Source organism: Perissodus microlepis, chromosome 15 (assembly GCF_051167445.1).
Source record: "Perissodus microlepis isolate ML-2025 ecotype Zambia chromosome 15, ASM5116744v1, whole genome shotgun sequence".
Taxonomy (NCBI): domain Eukaryota; kingdom Metazoa; phylum Chordata; class Actinopteri; order Cichliformes; family Cichlidae; genus Perissodus; species Perissodus microlepis.
In genome coordinates, this window is record NC_140475.1 from 30,961,877 (window position 1) to 30,986,529 (window position 24,653).

General features: G+C 40.9%; 1 protein-coding gene across 3 annotated transcripts; it reads right to left on the minus strand.

Annotated features, from left to right (window-relative positions):
* Positions 1 to 4,257: 4,257 nt before the first annotated feature.
* Positions 4,258 to 23,753, minus strand: hsf2 (heat shock transcription factor 2). Of its 3 annotated transcripts, none has more exons than XM_084952840.1 (13): positions 23,462 to 23,748; positions 22,962 to 23,070; positions 22,818 to 22,835; positions 20,251 to 20,378; positions 18,803 to 18,927; positions 17,973 to 18,048; positions 17,570 to 17,631; positions 16,925 to 17,003; positions 15,500 to 15,630; positions 14,079 to 14,366; positions 9,719 to 9,821; positions 8,828 to 8,894; positions 4,258 to 5,584 (listed from the first exon to the last, which is right to left on the minus strand). In XM_084952840.1, the coding sequence occupies exons 1-13, from the start codon at positions 23,552 to 23,554 to the stop codon at positions 5,250 to 5,252; spliced, it is 1,614 nt and encodes a 537-aa protein (XP_084808966.1). In that variant the 5' UTR covers positions 23,555 to 23,748; the 3' UTR covers positions 4,258 to 5,249. The 3 variants fall into 3 exon arrangements, with proteins under 3 accessions (XP_084808966.1, XP_084808967.1, XP_084808968.1); XM_084952842.1 differs by lacking the exon at positions 4,258 to 5,584 and adding an exon at positions 5,659 to 5,871 and having other exon boundaries at positions 23,462 to 23,753; XM_084952841.1 differs by lacking the exon at positions 22,818 to 22,835 and having other exon boundaries at positions 23,462 to 23,742.
* Between the last annotated feature and the right edge of the window lie 900 nt (positions 23,754 to 24,653).

Here is a 24,653-nt window from a genome sequence, read left to right on the forward strand (position 1 = left end):
GCGCGCGTGCGGGGGGGGGAACATTTTTCTTGTAAAACAAAGGGGGGCCTAGCAAAAAAAGTTTGGGAACCACTGTAATATGGGGTGACTTCTTGCAGAAGTCAATCACCAGCTCTTTCGTCTTACTGGAATTGATATGAAGATGGTTCTGTTCACACCAGCTGACAAAGTCATTGATGACCCCCCTGTATACCAGTTCGTTCCCCTCTGACGCCTAGTCCACAATGGCGGTGTCGTCTGAGAACTTCTGGAGATGGCAAGTGTCTGTGTTATAACTGAAATCCGCAGTGTACAGGTTGAAGAGGAAAGGGGCAAGTACTGTTCCTTGTGCCCCCCCCCCCCGTGCTACAGACTACCACCTCAGACTACAACAACTTTCATTTCAAACAACTTTGTAACTTTTGTCACTAGACTGTGTCATCAGTCTGCACCACTTCTTAAAAAAAGCAGCAAGTTACACAGAATGTGAACTTTGCCAGAAATGCAAAAATAAAGTTCAGTCTTAGTCTTATAAAAAAAGAAATCCAGAAACTCATGAACAGAGATGAAAAAATATATAATTTAGTGAGAGTTTAATACTTGTCACTCGTAGTGGCTGCACTGAGCCTGTGGTTGCAGGCTTGATACCGCCATTGTCAAGTCATGTTCAATGTTCAACCTAGATCTATACTTTGTTTTCAGTGAGGCTCACTCCATCTCACAGAGGTAGGACGTGCCAAATGGAAGCAGAATGCCCACAGCTTTCTGTCCATGAGTGGATGCTCCCTCTCCACACCAGCCAGATTCACTCAGTGCTTGAGCTGCACCCTCAGCCTGACTGTGGAGTCAGAGGTGATCTGGATGAGCTGGTCTTCTTCAGCAGAAGTAAAATCAGCAGGTGCAGATGCATTAAATGGATCTCTAACCCAGACATACTGAGTAGGGGTGGGTTTCGATGACAGATTTTCTGAGTTCAATCGATTTTAGTTTGAATAACTCGATATCGTTCATTAAATCCTGAGTCGATTTTTAAATATAAATGTATTTTGCCAGAAACGGCAGAATCTCAGGTTAGAGCTTTTATTTTTTTCCTGCTGACGGTATTCTCCAATTTTCTTTGAAAGAAGTCAAGTGTCTTATGGATGTCATTGGGGTGTAATGTCTCTGAGTGTCTTCTTAATTTGTTGGGCATCATACTGTCAACTGCCAGAGTTCTCAAACATAAAATACACACCGGTCTCTTTTCATCTCCTATTACATTCACCGTGAAACCAAGAGCAAGATACACTTCATCGTATTTCCTTTTTGGCTTATTATCAGCATTTGCCTCGTTTGTCTCAGATGCAACGCATGTTTCTCATCAGATATCTCTCCATTTTAACGACCACCCAAACCTGTGGCTGCAGCGGATGCGCATATTATTATCGCAACTGCGGTGAATTTCTTTGTTCCACTGTGAAAGTGATTCCGATGCCCTTTTTGACCTTACGGGTCGGAGCCATTTCAGTTGTAGGTGTTATTATTGCAGGAAAGGAAATCTCTATCAGCTGGGTGGCAGATGACTGATAGAGATTTCATCCTATTATTCATAAAAGCCAAAATCTTCTAACTGGTTACAAAAAAAAAAAAAAAGATTGTCCCTTAGGTCAAATCTGTTTCACCTCTCACTAAAGTGTGAATGCTAACATTGGATCACTCTTACAACAGAAGGTGATCTCAGTTCCTTCAACAGTATTTCAACAGCATGACTTTAACATCATTTTGAAGGAGGCTGGAGACAATAAGCTGAATGGACCGTGCTCAACACCTCCATTGCTGAGGCTGTTGCAAGGCACTGTGGTTGTAAGATGGTACCTGACATGGCGATAATCCATGCACTGGGTGGAGGACACCAGAGGTGAAGGGTTCCCTATCAAGAATCTCATACCCAGACTCTGCTTCCTCTACAGAAGATGTCATTGGGATTAAGGAGGTCCTGGAATTTTTCCTTTCAGTCAATTTTCTTTCCAAGCTCCTTAGATTAGTGATGGCAAAATGAAGCTTTCTGAATCACTGAAGCTCGTCTTGAAAAAGGGTTTGTTACTCGAAGCTTTTCGACACCGTCCTCTCTGGTGGCATCTGGTGGCCAAAAGTATGAAGAGCAGAGCAGCTTGAATCTACAAGTTGAACTGCTTCATTATGATTGCCCACTGTACAGAGCTGAGTTGACAGCTTCTGTTTAGCATCATGTGACTGTGGCGTGGGTGTGGTCTCTGGCCGGGTGCAGAGGAGGGGTGACGCAGTGAGCTCCCGGGGTGGCGCAGGGGCGGGGTGAACAGCTGTGCTGGGAAGTGAAGATGATGGTCACTCTTTATATGTTCGCAGTGACAGTCGGAGGCGGAAGAGTGGACGTGACAGCAGAGAGCGGGAGTGACTGTGTCCCAGTGAACCTGAAACCACAGTATTAATAAAGGTATTGCTGTCCCCACACCCGTGTCCTGTGGATGCTTTACAGGACAAACGTTACAGTGACAAAACAGTGATATCGAAATCTATCACTTCTAGGCTTGAACATAAAAGCCTTGCTTCATCTGGTGTGGTGTGGAGGATATTTTTTGGCACATACCAACTGAGTATCATTTAAATGTCACAGTCTGAGTATTGTTGCTGAACATGTCCCTCCTTTTATGATTGCAGTGTATCCATTTCAAAAGACTGCCTCCAGCTGGATAACACGCCATGTCACAAAACCTTAAATCATCTCAAACTAGTTTCTTGAACATGACAATGAGTTCACTGTACTCAAATGAGCTCTACAGTCATCAGTAGTGATGGTGACTGTAGAAGCCATTAGTGTATGAAGCAGAAAACAGTGACTCCCCGTATCACTGCGTGTATCGCTTTAAGAAAAACCATGAGACTGGTGCAGCTGCTGTGTCATACTGCAGTGAGGCGCCAAATTGTATAGGAATTGTGTAGAAAGCAAAACTAAGATGATAGGAGACAGCCTTTAGTTCTTACTTTTTAGCTTGTTGTGGAAGAACTCCAAAGCAACCACTAATGCCATCACCAAAGTCCAGCAATATCTCTCAGAGAGCAACATATCCAGAACACAGGATCCCCTGGAATACTGGGAGTATCAGAAACATTTACCTGTACCTCTACAAATTTTCTTTAAATTTTGATGTTACTAAAACCTCTCATTCTGTAGAAAAATTTGTAAACCGTGCCTTCTGCCCTCAGATACAAATACACAAACACTCCCACTGTCACAAGCACTTCTATTTCCTAAACAAAACCTTGGCTTTTATTTCCTGTGTTCCCACTTATACTTGCTTACAAAAAAGATCAGAAAATTTAGCATTTGACAGACTATTAGTCAATCATATGTAGTTCTCATCTAATTAATGGGAATATATACACTTCTCTTTCATTCAGTTTGCACTCCATCATCTGCTGGTTATGTAAAGACCATTCATCACTCATTTAGTCCAGATGTTGTAGTTCAGTCTCTCTCTAAGCTTTATCCAGGTTGCCTGCAATAAATATTTAATCCAGCAGATGGTGCTATGGAACACACCTACACTCTTTCAGAATCAGAATAGTTGTTATTGTAGCAATGAAATACTGAACAAAACTTAGGTGCAATTTTCAGCACAACAGAAGCATGGTATTGGCTGAGGAATAAAAGCTGTTCTGAAACATCTGCCTGAAGGTAGACATTCAAACTGTACATGATCAGGGTGAGATGGGTCTTTAAGGACTTTATTAATTGAAACAACGGGAGCTGTGCAGCTTTTTCAGGGAACCCTCAGAAAGTAGTCTCTTTTGGGCCTTCTTCACTAGCCAAGCAGTATGCATTTCCCAGATCAGGTCCTCCCTGACGTTAACTCCCAAAACGCAGAAGTCTGAGAGCCTCTCAACAGAAAACCACTTGATAGTCAATGCCAGGATATAATTGATTTCTTCCTGAAATCAATGATCATTTCTACTTTTCTCATATTCTTATTTGTCTTATTGTGTACAAAATGCTAAAAGGTTAAAATGCTGCTGGCCCTCAGTGCTACCCCTTAGTCTCCCAATAAATAAGGTATAAATTTAAAAATGGTAGGTGGCTTCCTTCTTCAGTTAGCACGTTCACAAAATGTTCAGAAAACTTGACCTCTGTCACTGAATTTGTAGTAGGAGCACCAACTGTGCCTCATTTTGGAGCTACTGTCTGCCCGGCCGGGTGATGATAAAACAGAAATCCAACTTCTCTATAATCTATGACCACCGTTCCAAAAAACACACTGACACTTACAACAACTCAACTTTATTGTTATATACTGCTAAAGGAATGCAGGACAGATTTCGCAATATATATTTTGTATGCCTCGTGTGTAGTCGGGTGGACACAGCGCATTCTTTCCACATCTATCATATCTGTAGCATGCACACATGCTAAAGCCACTCACATATTATCATCAAGATTTTTTCTGTCTGCAGTTCTGAGAATGAAAACTATGAGCTGACTGAAGGATTGAATATTATCCTCTGTTTCTGTTTTTAATCCAGTGTTTGCCCCAGTCCTCCAGAATTCAACTGAATGTAAATGTACAAGTTACTTTCCGAGGTGTTCCCTAAACAAAACACAATCCGCAGGAATGTTGCTTAATGAAAAGTCTAAGCTCTGTGCACAAACATTAAGCCAAATATAAACAAAAACTAGAATAAATAGATTATTAAATTATATACAACAGTTCACTGTTCATCCTCACTAAAGTTGTAGAAGCAAAACTGAAGCAGTTTTCTTTAGACTACAAAGACGCTGAAGAGGAGATGGAACGAAAGCCAATGTATTCTTCTGTCTGTGGATCCAGCAGCACAGAGATGAACCGAGCTTATACACAAGTGATTACAATGCCTCCACTTTGTGCCTTATTTTTACATTTGAGACCTTTGATTTGAAAAAAAAAAATTCAAGTTCTAGAACTTGAAAGTAAAATGATCAAGTTTCAGAAATGTGGAAGTTCATTTAGCTCTTTGTGCCCCTCCCACAGATGACGAACACACCTTCCAGGATTTTCCTGGATTGTTTTCCTTACAGAACACAAAGAGAATGCGTATGGAGTAATTAGATGTGACTTTTGAGTGACTGACTAAGCCAAAGTCATAAATCTAAAAATGTGTCCAAACTGCAGCTGCGAGGATTTTCGCTTCATTTTCTGCTGTTTAAAAGAACTCCAGAGATGAGAGGAAGTATTAACATAACTGAGGGATACAGTCTGTGATTGAAGCAGTCTCGGTGTTCACACTCTGCTAAGCTGGACTGAATCAGCTTCAGGCCCAGCAGGACTCAGTTCACATAGGTAGAAGAGGGTTTCCTCACTAGCTTCTGCCTCCGTCAGGGGCTCCAGGCGAATCAGCGAGCTGCGATGTGCCTGCTTCGACTCCAAGCTTGTGTCCAGTATCTCTGATGACCTCTCAGCATCAATAGAAGCCACAGAGCTGGAAGAAGGCTCATGTTGGGTGCTTGAGGAGCCTGTGCTGCTGCCGTCTATGGCTAGATCCAGGTCTGGAGGAGGAATACAGCCATCGAGGAAAGCCAACAGAGGGCAGGTGGTGTACTGGATCAGCTGCTTATCTTGTGGGGGGAGCAACAAAAAACAAACTTTAAATATATCTGGTTCAATGAAGAAAAACACAGGAAAAGTAAAGGATGTTTCACAACTTTATTAACAACATAACATTAATGATCATCTGCTCACGTCATAAAGAAAAGAGCTTCAAACAATCAACACTAACTAAACTTGTGAAATATTTGAATGTCTGCTCTCTGACGCCGATTTGGCGACACAATGTTGCAGGTAGAGAGAGTTGTTAATTAATTGTAATTTTAGATATTACTCCATAACTTTATCAGCTGCTTATTAAATAAAACCAGCAAGTTCACACTACTGTTCCTCACACCTAGGTATTCACCACTCATCCAACGTGTAAAACCTGCTGTGAGGACAATTAAAGTGTGGCCAGAGGGGACAGACGCAGTGCTCCAGGACAGATTTAAAAAACACAGACTGGAATATGTTCACCCACACAGACCTGGACCAGTACGCCTCATCTGTACTGGATTACATCTCCGAAACCACAGACAGTGTCACCACCCAGAAACGGATCACCATGTACCCCAACCAGAAGCCTTGGATGAACCGGGATGTTCGTCTCCTCCTGAAGGCCCGCAACATCGCCTTTAGGTTAGGAGATGCACACGCCTACAGTACAGCCAGGGCTAATCTAAAGAAGGGCATCAAAAAAGCCAAACACCATTACAAAAAGAAGGTAGAAGAACACTTCTCCAACTCCAACCCCCGACGCATGTGGCAAGGACTCCAGACCATTACAGACAACAGGACCACCAAACCCTCCCCCGCATCCTCTGATGTCTCCTTCCTCAACGAGCTCAACAACTTTTATGCTCGTTTTGAGCGAGGGAACCCCACAACCAAAGCAGACGTGACGCCAGACCACCAACCTCTGACTCTCTCCCCCACCGATGTAGGAGCGGTGCTGAGCAGGATCAATGTCCACAAGGCTGCAGGTCCTGATGGCATCCCCGGGCGTGTTCTCAGAGCGTGTTCTGGGGAGCTTGCAGGAGTGCTCACAGACATATTCAATCTGTCCTTGGCCCACGCTGTGATACCGGCCTGCTTCAAATCCACCTCCATCGTCCCGATACCCAAAAACTCCAACCCATCTTGCCTCAATGACTACCGCCCAGTAGCACTCACCCCCATCATCACTAAGTGTTTAGAGCAGCTGGTCCTAGCACACTTCAAATCCTGTCTCCCCCCCACCCTGGACCCCCACCAATTCGCATACCGCCAGAACAGGAGCACAGAGGATGCAGTCTCCATCGCACTGCACTCTGTCCTCTCACACCTGGACAACAACAACACATACGCCAGAATGCTGTTTATAGACTTCAGTTCAGCGTTCAATACAATCCACCCCTCACAACTCATCAGGAAACTGACAGACCTGGGCATCAGTTCCCTCATGTGCAAATGGTTACTGGACTTCCTGACCAACCGCCCCCAACATGTCCGGCTGGATAACCGCTGCTCATCTACAATCACGATGAACACCGGTGTACCACAAGGCTGTGTGATGAGCCCTTTCCTCTACTCCCTCTTCACCCACGACTGCAGACCTACCGATGGTTCCAACACCATCATTAAGTTTGCAGATGACACCACGGTGATTGGCCTCATCAACGACAACGATGAGGCCGCCTACAGGGAGGAGGTGGATCGTCTGGCTGAGTGGTGCGACACAAACAACCTGCTGCTTAACACAGAGAAGACCAAGGAGCTCATCGTGGACTACAGGAGGAATGCTGACCCACATCCACCCATCCACATTAAGGGGACGGCTGTGGAGCGTGTGAGCAGCTTCAAGTTCCTGGGAGTTCACATCTCAGAGGATCTCATCTGGACGTCCAACTGCTCCAAGCTGGTCAAGAAGGCTCACCAGCGCCTCTTCTTCTTGAGGACTCTGAGGAAGAACCACCTGTCCTCAGACATCCTGGTGAACTTCTATCGCTGCACCATCGAGAGCATCCTGACCAACTGTATAACAGTCTGGTACGGGAACTGCTCTGCCTCGGACCGGAAGGCGTTGCAGAGGGTCGTGAAAACTGCCCAGCGCATCGCCGGAGCACCACTTCCTGCCATAAAAGACATCTACAGGAAGCGGTGTCTGAAAAGGGCTGGGAAAATCATCAAAGACCCCAGTCACCCATCACATGGACTCTTCACCCTCCTGCCCTCTGGGAGGCGCTACAGGAGCCTCCGGACTAAGACCACCAGGTACCGGAACAGCTTCTTCCCCACAGCTGTCAGACTCCTGAACTCTGCCTCCTGACATCTGACCCACACTAAACTCATGGACTGGACATACACACACCCACAACCACCCACACACACACACACACACACACACACACAAAATGGACAACCGTACCCTCAAACACACAATAATAACATGGACTGAACCACCACTCACAACCACTAGCACTTTATATAGCCTCTGTAGAAATTATCCACATATCTCACTTATCTTAACTGCACTACTGTATAGTTCTGTGTAAATAATCATTCTGTACATACGATAATTTTTAATCCTACAACTGTTTATAACTTGCATAGTTCACATTTCTGTATAACTGTATATCTCAGATTTCTGTATAGTTTTTTTATTTCATATTTATATCCTGTTCATAGCCTGTACATAGTTTGTACTCACTACAGCCTGTACATACTTATAGTTATAGAATATTCACAACATACTTCATACCGTGTACATTATAACATACCATAATAGACCCATTTCTGTAATATACTTACATATCTATATTATTGCTAATATATATTGTAATATATCTATATCACTAAAGCACTTCTGGATGGATGCAAACTGCATTTCGTTGCCCTGTACCTGTGCATGTGCAATGACAATAAAGTTGAATTCTAATTCTAATTGGGATTATATGAAGTATCATTAACCCTAATAAAGTGTAATGTTTCAGTAGTATCATACCAAATTAAGTACTAATCTTAGGAAGATTGTTTTGCTTGTAACTGCTTATAACAGTCTGTATTACAGATTTACAGCACAAAACAGTGACAACTTTATAGCATTAATAACCAGTAATTGCCTACAGGATACTGAAAGTACATAGTTACTGTACATCTGTTGTTGTATTGTAATTTAGAAAATAATGACATCCATATGCATCTAACTCATTTCAGCAGTACCTTTTGGAATTGCAATATATCCATTGGCTAATTTAAAACTATCTTTGGTTAAATGTGTAGTTTATCTTTACCTGTGTTATCTTCCTCACTCCTCCCTTTGCTCACCTCTGCTGTGCTCCCTTTGGAGGGCACATTCTCCTGAAGGGTGACATCACAAGACAGAAGCTTTAAAACAGCCAAAAGCTAACAGCATAGATGTAAATTAGAAGTTAGAGAACAGATTTACATGTTCAAGAACAAATATTCTTACAGACAGGGAATGAGCTGCTGCCATATGTGGAACACTTGCAAGTGTCTCTGAGAAGAAAACTGGCACGTGCAGACTGGTGCAGCTGCAGTCTCTTCTTGCTGAGTGTGCAATCGACGCTATTAGTTTACCAGTCAATCTATGTTACCACTCTCATCTATGGCCATGGCTTTTTGGTAGTGACTAAAAGAATGAGATTGTTGATACAAGCAGAGAAAAAGAAGCTTGCTCTGTAGAGTATCTAGGCCAGAACGTGAAGAGGTTAGCAGCTTGGTCATTCAGGAAGGACTTAAAACAAAAGTCCTCCCTCAAATCGAAAGCCCTGAGATAACAGAGTCAGACACTCGACTAGAACCACCTCTTAGGTGAGGTGATTCAGGCATGTCGAAACTAAGAGGAGACACACTGGCAAGACTATGTCTCAGCCAACTTGGGAACGCCTCAGCGCCCCCTCCCCCAGAAGAGCTTGGAGGAGGTTGGTGGGGAGAGGTAGGTTTGGTTTTCCTGTGACCCAGAGACGGACAGGCAGCAGAAAATGAATGGATGGCTCCTTTTTACCTCAAAATACTCCCATTACATTACCTTTATAGCAGTGGAAGTACCAATGGTCAGCTTATCCAATTTTGGATAACACATCTGATCAGATGTGTTAAGGCTAGAAACCACCAATGACCTAAGTGGGTGTTTATGATGTGTGTGTATAATGCTATCTTACCTCTTGAGTATCAAAATCAATGCCACACTGTTTTCCATAAAGCATGGCCTGGAAGTCCTCTAGACTGCAGTCAATACTATCCAGATAGTCCATGAGTTCCACCCTAACAAAAAAGACAAATTCACACACGTTAAATAAAATGAATGAAATGGAACACCATATTCACATGATCACATGACCAACATGGAGTTGTAGAGTTAAAATGTGACAACACTAGACACTTAAATGTAGTACATGTCTGTTCAGCTGTCTAGAATTTGGGGAATTTGTGGTTCGCATACTGCACACAGCAAAGTATTTAAAATACTAAAAACAGCAAATCACATGTGATGCTTTTACAATGTTACATATGCATCTTGTGCATAATCAGCTCCCTTACAATGTTGCTTCCATGACTCTGTACAGACAGCATAAAGACAGCAACATATACTGTCAGTATGGATGGGTCAATTGACCCTGTGCACGAGAAAATGCTAACTTCCTGGTTTGAGACCGGATGTGGGGTTGTACATTTCCGGTAGCTTTACTTTGCGATCAATCACTACTGCGAAGATATACTCCAAAATCATGTCCAAACATCGAAAACAGAAAGATCGCGTTAAGTTACAAAGAGCAGAAGGTGGGAACACTCACCACTGTTGTGTCATAAAAAAATCGAATGATCAATTTTGATGTTTAAAGAGTTTAGATCGATCAGTTGTTTACATCACTCAACACAAGCAGAACTGCATTACAAAATCAGAAGACACATCGTCCACATTCAGAAGCACATCTATGTATAGTGACAGTTCTTATGATTTAAACAGGCAAATGTTCAACATTCAAACTACAGGTGAAGAATAGTCAAACCAGATGTTTCCCGTTATGTCGATATCAGCTAGTCAAGTACACACCTACACAGCATGTTAACAAACCGTGAAAAAAAGCCACACAAAAAATGAATGATTGCTGGTAACGGTTTCTATACATTAGTATTTACGAAGGGTATGTTGTGACTTACCTTCAAAATTACAGCGGTCCCTCACTATAATGCGGTTCACCTTTCACCTCGCTGTTTTGTGGATTTTTTAGTGCAAGTTTGCATGCTTTTTTTACATCACATTGTGTCCTGCGTCCTGATCGCTGCAGACGATCTCCTCCGTGACGTCTCTCCTGTACAGTACAGAATCGCTGCATCGATCGCTAGCAGTGTGACTCTGAAGTGCAGTACTGTATGTCCACGATGTCCACGAAACGTTTTGCACCGTCAAAAAATTAAATTGGCTACTTGATTTCACCTATCGCTGGTTATTTTTAGAACATAACACCCGCGATAAACGAGGGACAGCTGAGAAATATAACATTTGAATCCCTTTTCTCTTTTGCTCTGAGGCGCAGGGAAAAAATATCGACAAGTCAATGAACATCATTTACAGATATATTGGGTAAATGCCCAAGACATCTATAGAAATGTAAATCGCCGCTTGATTCATTCATTTGCTTAACTTGTTTTGGACCGTAAACAGGGCGCAAATAGGACACCGGAAACAAAGCTCCCCACAGGAGTTTCCGCACCGGAAGTAGCATATGCTAACGTGCACATAGTCAATCCAACTTGGAAGGTCAGAGCAAGGGTATGTGCTAATTAGCTAAGATAAGGTTCAGTGTAATCAGTGTTCTTGGGAAACTGTGCCTGACCAGTCTAACACACGACATTAACCATAACTGATTTCCAGTGAAAGTTGATATGGCTTGCCAAAAACAATCTGTGATTTGTGCTGCCTTGCAGAAAGTGGTACTGTTGTAGTGAAAGGGTTTGGAGAACTATGTGGCTATTCCAAGGACAGGCTGGCTATGCAAGACACATCTCTTGGATGCACTGGTACGCATCTTCTGTGATGTGTCCTGGGGTCATCAGGTGTTTCAGGTCTCGCAATATCATACACCCTCGCCCAGGCGACCCAGTCGGGGGTGATCACGCCCCAACTTGGTACCAGTAGCTACCCATGGATCAGCCCTCTCAATCCACAGCCACCTTGTGACTTTCTCTGCCGCTTTGCTCACAGCCTGGATAGCCCTCTTCTTGGCTGCCCCAGCCACTCCCAGTCGGCCCAGGACTTTGCAGAGTGATTGTCCTGCAAAGCCCCTACAACCCACTTCTATGGGCTCATAGAAAGTCTTGCAGCCCCTTCCCCTGCATTCCTGCAGTAGTTCCTGGTACTTTGCGCGTTTTCTCTCATTGGCCTCCTGGATCCGCTCTTACCAGGGCACTGTGAGTTCCAGCATGATCAGATGTTTTGAGGCATCAGAAATAATGATCATGTCTGGCCAGAGGGATGTTTTTACAATGTGCTGTGGGAACTTTAGCTGTTTACCCATTGACCTGGGTAAACAGCTAAAGAAACCCAGTATAAATAACTAGCAGGCAGAAAAGGAAAGACTTTTTTTTGGCCTCCACATGGACATTTCTATAACGCTTTGTTAAAGCTAAGACATTACATGTTACAAACATGGGAAGGGTGCATTTGATACTGCACATGTAATCCAATGGTAGCTTTTAAATTTAACTTCTCGTGTAGTTCTCACTTGATATTAGGCTACTCGATATTTGGCTAGCAGAATTGGTAGAGTTCATTTAAATTATTTGATTACCTGGGGCAGACCTAGCTTTAAAGCGTAGTTTACATATTTCAGAAACGTTGCGATCACTGTCCCGTGGAAACGTCCAGTTGTGTGTCAACTATTTAGTTGTTGATATTGTGAAATTGAAGAATCTGGGGGCAGCTTACTGAATTAACTTTTTGCAATGTACCAGGACCTGTGGTATTAAAACAGTCCCACGGCATGGTGCTGCAACCACATCCTTGACTTGACACAGTGCTCTTAGGTTTGAAAACCTCACCTTTGTTCCTCCAAACATACATGTCACTGTAGCCAAAAAGCCCAATTTTTGTCTGGTCTGGCAGTAAAACCTTTGAACAGCAGGCGCACACCAAAACTGTTTGTGCACTTGGCAAATGAGGGTCAGTATTGTAAAGTATGAACTGATCGGACAGAGATCTTGGAGGCTGTCGCCGGGATTGGCTGGAGCCATTCTGGAGGTCACTGCCCCAAGTGCTCCAATTACCACGGGGACTTCTTTGGCTCCTCTCTCAGGCCTTGATACTTCTCATGTTCCTTCTTCTTTCATATTACAATCACTCGGTATAGCTACATCCATCACTACAGCTGCATCCAGGCCATACTTTTCACAAATGTCCCTGTATACTATGCCAGTCTCTTGGTTATGGGGTTCCATGTATGCCCTTGCTTGCTAGCATCTTGCTCCCTGCTGTTATGTGCTGGATTGTCTCAAGTGCATTTTTGCACAGCCTGCTCCTGGGGTCTTGCCTGGTGTGGTTGACCCCAGCCTCTATCCACAGTTTACATGTGACGTCAGAGCTACTGGTGAGAAAAAACAGTATCGTGCTCCTTTGCCCTCTAGCCATCCAAGTCTCAAACATATTTGAGACTTAGCCAAAATGCCAGATATTGGATGGCCAGTGGAGAATATCTGGTTTATTCTCCTGGTGACCATCTCTCTGCTTCTTCAAGCAGCTGGCAAAGCCTGTCAGTGTTTGTTTGGCAGCTTCCAAGTCCTCAGGTATAGACAGCTTGCTGTACTTAACAAGTGCACAAGACAACCCCAACAAGGTGGTTTTACAGGTGGTAGACACAGACCATCCTTCCCAACTAATTTTACTTGAGTTCTGCTTCTTGCTAAGTGTCCATTTCACTGCTTGTAGCATGAGACGGTACCTGCAGCCCAGTAAAAGTGCTGTCTCACCTTTATATACACCATCACAAGACATTTTGATGTCTCCCAGCCTAGTCTCAAGAATGTGCACAAGATAACAAAAGACAGCATCTACCCAACGGCAAGACCAATGTCTGCTTCTTTGTGCAAAGAACAGGAGGAGCACTGCCAGAGGCCGACAAAATGACCTCTACCTGGCTACTAACATTCACGTTTCTTACCAAATCATCAGTAAAAGACTCCATAAGGGTGCCACAAGGGTCCAACAACATTAGAGTGACCCGTATTCACACACCAGTTTAACTGACTATGTATTACACTACGATGATCCCCCACGTAGTTTGGAAGATCACAGTTTTTCATTCAGTTTTCGCACAGAAGGATCTGGGTCACAGAGTATCTTATAACCAAGAGATGACCTCAGTGTAACCAGTCAGCTATCAGTTCCACATCAGCTCAGTGCTCCATTTAAATGTTTTGTAAACATCTGAAAGGGATCGATAGTCTTATTTAAAAATAAAAGTCTCACAATCTAAACAACCAATGAAGCATCAAAATTCAGTGAGAATTTCGGTTCAAACTTACTTCCCCAACAGGTTGATGTTCTGTGATATTGCTGCTCCATTCTCATTCAAGATGGAATCCATCATTTTCACGGGGTCCTCAAGACTCAGTACTGAGGGTTTATTAAGCCGTAGGGCACTACTAGTTGTTCCACTGCTGTCTAGAGTGCTGCTCCTCTGACTGTCATCAGCTGCGGCTGCCGACACAGCTTCAGTATGTTTGAGGCCTTCTGTAATGGTGGTGCACACCTCTGTTTCAGCTGGAAGCACTGGACAGTTCTCGAGCTCTACTTCCACAATTTCGACATCGCTGAAGGAAAACATATAGAATATATTTAACTATATGAATATATTTAAAACTTAACCTAAACACAACTTTCTAAAGTCAGTGTATTGTCATTTTACTTAACTGGCAAAGAATTTATGGCACTGGTTGCCATATACATTACCAGTCTTTAAAGTAAAATATTTAGTGGCAAAATTAACAACACAATGTTGCATTGTTGAAAAATGAACAAAATATCAAATGTTGAAAGTGAAGTGTGTTGTTTTCCTCTTTTTAAAATTTATTATCATTATTTAAATTTTTTTTATTTTTTTAGCAAAGCAACAATAACACAAGACAAGGACATACAAAAAGGAAAACAGGACGAGGTGAAAACGAGCCACAAGTGAAAAAGCTCGATTTTTGGGACAACCAAAAGCAGCTGGTCGACTGATCTAAGGGCCCGCGAAGGAATAGAAATACATCAGAAAGATAAGATCTGCGAGGTATTTACCTGTTTTTCCTAATTGTACTGGAATCTGTGGACCTCATTTTTAACAATGAGTTTAATTCCGTATTATTTTTCCTTATTTCACAAAGCTTTTTTCAAACTGATTGGTTGCAAATAGATTTATAGTTCTGTCATTTTTTTTGCTTCACATTTGATTTCTTGTTCTGTGTGTTTTTATTTGATGCATATGAAGCGATCATGCCATGCAGAACTGCTTTTTTAGTTTCCCAAATAAGTATTTGGGGAATCATTTATGTCCACAAAGGATGTAATTGATGTAAACAACAGTGTTCAAAAGGGTTGGGAGAATGGTGCATCAGTCTTTCACAACTACTAATATATATATATATGTGTATATATATGTGTATGTATATATATATATATATATATATATATATATATATATATATATATATATATATATATAAATAAAAAAACAGAAGACATCAGGCTGATGGGTTGTAGTGTGAGCCAAGTGAAGACACTGCTGATGCAAACTGACTATTCAATTGCTCATTGTAGCAGGTTGGAATACCAATTCAAATATCTTCAAAGGCACTTGGTAGAGCAAAGCACACCTCTACTACAGCTGTTAAGATGTTACCATCTGATGTTAAAAGGGCAGAATGCTAATGCCTTTCAAGAAGTCTTAGGTAAATCGTCTTACGCTTGCTCGTAGGCTTGTGACTCCTCTGTGATCTCCGACGTTACCTCTCCATCATTCTCAGTCAAGTCACAGATAATGACATCATCAGACAGCTCGGAACCCTTTACGCCATTGATACTACTGACAGAGGACTTAACACGGGGCACAGAGAGATTCATGACTTTAGAAAAGATTGTTTACAGAGCTCTTACAACATGATATAATCAACATGCCAATGCTCAACTTTAGGACAACACACGCACACACACACACACACACACACTAAAAAAAAATATTGGGGCAAGGTGAACAAAACCCTTAAAGCGGAACATTTCAACTTTAAATTGCAAAGAATTTGGGAATATCATCATCTGTTGTTCATAGTCTTAGATGAATTAAATCTGTACGCAGAGAAAAAGATAAAAGCAAATTTTGAATAGTCAATAACTTTAGGCACTTAGAGCCACAGCCTCAAGAGTAGACAGTTCTGCTGTGGCAATCACTGCCTGTACAAGCACATCTGTGACCAACGGTCAGGAGTTCTTCACTGCATCTACAAATACAACTTAAAACCTTAGTATGCAAAGAAAAACAAAACTGGGATCCATCCAAAAAAAATAAAACAAACTGTTTTGAATTTGTATTTGATAATTTAGGGTGACTACTGCTCAGGACATCCAGCACACTTTCTATTAAATTAGAAGGTGAGTGATTCAAACTGGCTCCTCTAGTTTGAGTCCCTGAACTGCCCCAAAGCATCAGTTTATAGTGAGTGTTTGTGTGCTTGGCAAAGTACTTAGACAGAGAATGAAGTGCCTGTATGACAGGATTTGTGGCTTGTAGTTATAAATATACTTCTCTTACTCTAATTTGACCAAAAAGTTAATAAATACATTCATTCTTACATGGAAAAACTTAGTACCTCTCTAAATGAATCAGACCATCAGATTAATTGAATTACAATCAGGACTTTCAAACTAAATGCCAAGAACCTGTGTCAACACAGGAAGTCTGTCGCTTGTCTTGTATTGCTTTGGTTAGTTGCTGCAAGTCAGCTACAGCAACATTTGGCCTACCTCCTTACATGCTGAAGACTAAGGCCAGCCACATAAAAAACTACATATTAAAGAGACCCACAAGAGCAGCAGCTCGTGATTGACTTGTTAATGAGATAGTACTTGGTGTTGTTATCCTGAAACGCACGTTACCATTGTGATTGTAAAATTAACTATGTTCAGTTAGCTAAAATGTTTGCAATGGCTAACATTATAGAAATTTTCATTTTTCTGCTGTGGTACCAAGTTGGGTATTGGGTTCAGAGTTACTGTATTGGTAATCATACAGGAAACATTTCTGGTATCACTAGACTTCCAATTTATTTAAGGCAGCACTTAAAAACAATACTTTTGAAAAGCATAATGTGAACAGTAACCATTCTTTACTGACCTGTTCAACACACACTTTGTCATCATAGATCTGGTGAATGAATTTGGGCTTCTTCCCATTGCCATTCATCAGAATGGGCCTGTTTAAAAACAAAAACAAAAACTGTGATATGGTAGTCCTTTGGAAAACAGCTTTATTGTTAAAAGTTCTTATTTGTTGTACCATTGTATTTAATGGCCAACCCTTTGCTGAAAACCAAACTAATATTTTCTGTCACTAGTAATCAATAAAAAAGCAGCTTTATCATTTGTATAATTTAAACTCACAAAAAGTTACACTTTGAAACACCTACAACAGTAACTTTATTAGTATGATATTAGTGTTATACTAGTGAATTATTTTTATCACATACGCCTTACTGATACATAAAACTGACAACCCCACTTCCAAAATTACATTTTGACCATTACTTTTGTTACTATTTATTTATCTTTAACACACAAGGTTTTTGGCAACTTATTAGTATAGGGGTGGTCATCTACTAATCACAAGGTTTGTGGTTTGATTCCTTACTGTACCAGTCTGCATGGGCAAGATACTAATCCCAAGTAAGCACTTACAGCAGAGCAGAAATGCATTATATCAGAACAAGTCCATTTAATATGTATAGCTACTTACTGTAAAGAATTAACACTGTAAACTCACCTTTTACGTTTTAAATTCAGGATGCGGTTGTTCTGCACCAATGTAACAATAAAATGGATCAACTGGAAAAAAGAGCAGTATGAAAAATTCAAGCCTGACATGAACACTTCATCGCTTTTCATCTCTGTATTTTTAATACATGTTGATAAAGGCTTTACATCTGGCTGCTGAAAAATTAGGTGGTAAAAGAAACTGGATAAATCACTAAAAAACTCAGTTTAGCTTTCAATGTAGCAAGTAATTAGAAAGAGTCTTTTAATAACATATCAACAACATAACATGAATAATAAGGCATAATATTAAGACATTTATTGCAAAAGAAGTTCAACTTTAAATTCAGTATAATCTAATGAAGATAAAATCATAACTTATGAATACAGTTCCAAACCATATGAATGCTGACCTTTTTGATGAGCTGTTGTTGGTGGGCATGTTTCTGTCTCAGATCTGATAACTCTCGCCACAGAGACTCGTTCTCTCTGAAAAATAAGATGATTTTTGCAATCAACAGATTGGACTACAGGACCAGCTGTCACCTGTAAGATTCAGTATTCGATTACACAGTCTTGCATTCATGTAAGAATTCCTTCCTGATACACTGATCAAACACAATCGGGTTATTACATCTCAAATCAGCACAAGCTTACTGCTCAACTGTCTCTGATCTGCATAACAATTTTAATGGAACATATATAGTTTATATATTTTAGCTTCAAATATAAAATACTTTAAGAAATGTGTTTTCATGCCTTTGTTCTGGCACAAACAGGAATATCTCAAAGGTATATTTTTTGACGCATTTCTACTAAATTACAGGTCCTGGTGCATTTTGATAGCAGGAAAGACGAGTGAAAATTACAGGCTTTTATGCGCAATGGCCTTTGAAATATTCACTTTGAAACACTGCCAATGTGCAAAAAAGAAACAATGTTTTAAAAGTGGATGGAACAATTTAACTTTCTGGTAAGAAACCTGTTATTTAGTTGGGTGTTACTTTAACATGTAACTACCACTTCATCCAGCAGGCTACACGACCCAGCTCTGTGACTGATGGTGACCTGTTCAGGATGTACATAGTGTCAGGTGTGATAGGTTTCTGTATTTTTGTTGTGTTAAAAAAATGATACCAATAACAATAAGAAATACAAATGACTATTTACTGACCAAAACCTTTACATGCAACTTCTCCAGATGTGTTGGTTTGCATCTGTTGGTTTAAAGCCCTACACTCACCTCTTGAGTGTTGCCAACCGGGCATCGATGTTCTCCTGTTTGCTGTGAACACTTTGAACACTTGCCAAAATCTTGGTCAGGTCTTCCTGTCGAATCTTGTTGTCCTCTGGTCGAGCATTAGAAACCTGAAAAACATAAAGCATGACTAAGTCTTGTGCTTAAAGGACAGCAAAGTTGTGATCTGTCACAATGGATCATAAGACTGAGCAGATGGTTTCATCAACAAACTCTCTCTGAGATGATTTAGCACAGCTGAGACTATTTGCGAAGTAACAGTTGTTACTGTTGTCCTTGTAATGACACTAAACAAACAGAGGGGTCCAAATGTGACTGTGGTATAGGCTAAATGTAAAAAAAATAAATAATTTTGGAATGACATTTGAATTTTCTGACTGAAAATCATTTTTTGATTCAGAAAAAAAGGAAATGGTTTGCAAAATACTTTGTTCCATATTTACTTCCTAAAACATTTGTACAAAGGCAGCATTTCAATCGACTGGAGCTTCTTAACACATGGGTGTGTATGATAAATGGAAATGGACTGGTTCTTATATAGCGCTTTTCTACCCTGAGCACTCAAAAACACAACTTGCCTCATTCACACCAGCGCTTCTTTCTACACTATCAGAGTCTGGCTGCACGTTGCATTAGCATTTTCTGGAAATCCCCCAGAGATAAGGAAAAAAACAAAACATGGGTGCTGGCCAGCGGTACTCCTCAGCCTCCTAGTAGATGCACCTATGGTATCAATTTCAAAATCTTACATCACTTTGTTAGCAATCACCTGATTTTCAGAAAACTTGAATTCTGACCTTGACCTTGAGGTCGAGGTCACTAAGATTTTAACTGCTCCATGATTTTTAGTAGATGCATCTATGGCATCAATTTCAAAACCCTAGGTGACTTCCTTCTTGGGTTATTGCATTCACAAATTGGCGTGTCCATGTTGCCAGCCCGCCCCGCAGGGTGACAATACCACATGAGCTTTTCACAGCTGAAGGGTAAAAACATTTGTTCCTTATGCTACTAAGGATTATACCCTCTTATGTTACTCTTCACTGTTTTACAGTTAGTGGTAAAATGTCAGAACTCTCATATCATGGAACTTTAGTTCAGCAGCCTCAGTTTATCAGTAAGAAGCACACAATTTCAAATGGACTAAAACAAATTCCCTGACAAACTTGAAAGTGTCTTCTCTAAACCTAACTAGAAGACAATGGAAGCTGTCATTTGCATCTTACATTTAGACTCCTAATGAAATTGTATACATTTGAAAAATATGATGGTGAAGGTCAGGAGGTTTCCAAGGAGCAGGAGGATGTTTTTGACAAACAACAATCAATTTTTTAAGTCATCAAGGTTTGGGACTCGTAGATATTGGCAGCTGTCTGAATCATGGGGGTAACTTTAGCTACATTTTTACATGACACAATGGTGGAAGGCACCACCTTCCTCTTGATGTTCTCCAACAGATCATCTTGTCCTTGTCTGAAGTAGGGGTGCTGAAATTCCACTGGACCGTCTCTCTCCTGTTTCACAATGCCTGTATCAATGTGCATCACCTTACGGAATCCATCTACACACAGACACAAAGAACAGGGAAGAAAAACAAACAATCAATTGACCCTGGATTTCAAGTATATATACAATATACTGACACTTGTACAGTCATACGATCAAAAACTAAAAATTATATCATAGATTTCAGTGTTTTGTGATTTTTGCCCCGTCTAAGTCCATAGTTTGTAGTCACGTGACTGACTCGATGCCTGGCGGGAGCTCCACTAATTACCCTATTATTCTAAGGTATTTACCTTACAGTATAAAAACAAAAGCAAGTGCTGCTGTGATTTGGGACAATAGAAATAAAATAAAATTTTGTTGAATTTATTAAAAGTTAACAGTTTGAAAGACAAAACAATATTTTTGCAATATGAAGGTGATTCTCGAAGAGCTATGAACTGAAAAGTTGGCAGGATCGGGTGCAGCATTTCTTTTAAGAATAAAAAAAATAAAATAAATACATTTGAGAAAACTGGACAAGTGACCCGAGGACACTCGCTCAGGGGAAGAGCCACCACTGAGACCCACAGGAGACCCGCCCAGTTCCAATAATTCACTCCATGGATGATACACTCAGCCTTTGACCACGTGATGAAAACTGATGGTCAAACGGTGCGCCCTGATGGAACGCTGACAACTTCACATTTTGTAATGACTAGGGACATATTATATCGAGTGAGACATGACATGCGCACGCAGAAAAACACAACCAGTTGTTGGTACTGAAAAGCAGATGGGAAATTATTTTCTATATGGCACATTACAACCCAATGACTGGTTGTCATTACGGCAACACGGCCAAGCGTCCCTTGATGTTATTAGTATGCGACACAAACGCTACAACAAAGGTGGACGTCGAGGCGACAAGTTACCTGCTGCTCGCTATGTGGCTTTTCGTCAGATTCGACGACCACAGCATTGTTTTTCTAGCCATTTTCCTTGTTGCTGGGTTTCAAAAATGGCAGCTTTGATTTTTGGGAACAAGACTCTCTCATGACTCATCGAGTGACGCCACTGACTAGCCAATGAGTCTTTTTACACCAGATTTCATTACCTTCTCAGATCACTTTGGAGGTACTATTTTAGTACCTGGTACCAGGTACTATGGCCTAACCCTGAATACAATGGCATTTAGAAACATGCCCTGCCCTAACGGTGCGTTCACTGCCCTACAGGTTACTTGAACATAAAAGACAAAACTGTTCAGAAAGAATTGGTAGAAATGCTGAAAATGGGAGTCACAGAACTGTCACACAGTGCCTGCTGTAGCCCCGTAGTTCTTTTAGGGAAGAAAGATGGGTCTATATGGTTCAGTGTAGACTACCACAAGGTGAACGAGGTGTCACAGTCTGATGCTCACCTCAAAGGACTGGGGCTTTTTATGGTTATTCAATCACTGTCCAATTTTCCAACTGAGCGTTAACAGAGTTACATTTCCCCTCACTTATCTTAAATTCTTTCTACTTTCACCCACCAGTCGCTTGAATGTTATTTTATGGTTTATGTGCAATGTTAACTTCTATAAAAACAATCCAAACATCCCAGGATAGTTTAATATTACTTTATTATAATATTGAAAACCTTAAGGAAAAATATATATTTGCCCATATTTATCCAGGAAAGACTGCTGAACTATGTGTCTCCTATATTATTAATTATAGTGTAAATATTCTAGAAGTACATAAAGTACACTCTTTTTGTTAACTACAGAACACTACCTAGCCAGTGACTGAGCACGGCACTGAATAGACTCTCCTAAGAAGCAGGTAATACTTGCAGTATGCCATGTGGTTACTATACTATCCAGCAGTCTCTAAAATTATCCCAAGTGATAAGGAAATGAGACTAGGAGTGAAATAATACATCATACTGATTGCTTTTGCAATAAGGTCATGAATAAGATGAAGCAACATACGTTTTTTTTTTAAAAAATGCAACTGCTCTAAACACACTACCCTATCAGTTTCACTTACTTAACACTTCATTAACCTTTATAAGGGGGTACCTACAAAAAAGGAGGACAAACGGAATGCCGTCATAAAGCTTTTATGATATGTCACAGAACAACAGTTTCAGGGACAACTTCACCAACAAGGTGCATGGAGTATCTGAAAGACTGAAGCTCACTCTACACTTGTAGTGAAGCTAACAGCTTTATTACGACCATGGCATGTGACTCTGATAAATGCCACAGGACATGAATTGATGTATCGCAGCCTACTCCATGGTTCCCACCTCTAAATCTGACTATAATAACTTAAAATGTGAAAAAACAAAAATATAACAAACAACTATGAAAGTAATCTACAAATTAGTTGTAATCAATGGCGGTCTTGATATTATCCATGCATTTTTGCTAGGTGGTCCAGTGGATGGGTGTTTAAACAATAACCTGATTGTGATCTTTGCACAGAAATGAATGAAGTGAACTGACATGTGTGTTACTACTTACCAAGCACCTGCGTAGCTGCTGTCTAATACACAAAAAGCCAAATTCAAACAAACTTATTCAGCAGAAAAAAGGACACTTTTCAGAAGCAGAATGCGTTTGCTTTGACAGCTACAGACTAAGATGAGGTAACGAAAGCATTCTTACACATGTTGAGCTGCCTGATGAAACTGGCCATGTTATTGTGCTTGAAAAACTTGGGGAGGATCTCTTTGGCGAAGCGCTGCTCGTCCAAAACTAGAAAGCTGTTGCCCTCCTGGAAAAAATCAACACTACGACAGTGAGAACGCACCTTCAAGGACAACTGGAACTATTTTAGCGTGTATGTAATTACACACAAACACAATTATCAGCCTGTAGAGGCCAAAATTTGAAACTGACCCTCGCCTGCAGGGACTGGTTCTGTATGCGTAGGCTAGCTAAGCAGCAGACACGCAGCAAAGAAAAATTACTGGCTAGCTAATAGTTTGTTTTTAGCTTTGCACAATGCAATTTGTCGAATACATGTTATGAAAATCAAGGATGATCACATCCTGTTGTTAATTTTGATTACCGATTTTTAAATTAAGGTTTCCTCGCTAGCTAAATGTTTTGTTTGCTTTGGAATTTAAAACTAGCATGCTAGCTGTATGCAGCTTTAACTTTACCTGACTCCAGCAAATAAATTCATTGGTGTCTGTGTCCTCGACCAACGTCCACAATTTAGTGAGGAAAGCTGGGACATTCGAGTTGTGTTTCATCTTGCCAATTTAACGACAGGTACACTTCGAAATTTAAAAACGTTAATATAAGGTTTGTTTTGTAGCCTATAAAAACGCTGGTCAAGTCTTGCTTTAAGGAAAATGCCAATGGCGTACAACTTCCGGTTCTAGTAAGCAGGAGCTGATTGGTCAAAAACGATTTTACGTAAGCCTTCTCACGTGGAGTTTCATGCCAACAAAAGAGAGGCTTTGCACATCGGCCTCCGTCAAGTCCCTCGTTTACTTTTTTAAGGGGTGGTTCCAGACTGAACTCGGAAATCTCGATTGGTCCCGCAAACGTGTCCGTCCATGTACACGTTTCCGATAGGACGGGGAGGGTGCGGGGATCACCCACCCCGTGCTCACGTGCAATCCAGCGGCGGAGCCAGGAAATTCTCAGTGGGGTGGCCAGGCTGGCATACATGTTTCACAACCACCACACACCTGCAATATTTGGAATGCAGGTAGTGGTGAAAAAGATCAAATAACTGTTGTACTTATATCGTGCAGATAAAATAACAAAGAACCATGCACTATACAAACGTAGCACAATTTACAGACAGTTGTAGTGTGTGTGTGTCACTACTGTGCTGAGAGATTTCCTTAAAGAGCAATGAAAAGTTATTCATTCATTCAGAAACAAAAAAGAAAAAAAAAGAAAAAAAGAAAATCAAAGTACATTCTGGTATCAGTGCCAGAATGTACCTGAGAATAAATGAATAAGTGTCATGAAACATGGTGTATTTTGATTAATAGTACTACTGTGGTCGTTGCATATTATTGGAGTAGATGTTTATACAGCGACCTGTCCAGGGTGTACCCCACCTCTGACCTTATGGCAGCTGGGATAGGCTCCAGTTGTGACCATGAAATGGATAAGTGGAAGAGAATGGATGGATGGAAGTTATATACTTGATTAATCTACAGCATTACATCATATTTTATAAGGACGTTATGTGCCTGTCTCATCTTTGCCCGGTTGGTTCCTGCTTTTTTTTTTTTTCTCCCAGTGTAAAGGAGTGTAAAAACTGGCTCAAGGCTGTCTTTGTTGGAACATAATTACTGCAAGACTACAGTTAAAAACAGACAGATTTACAGA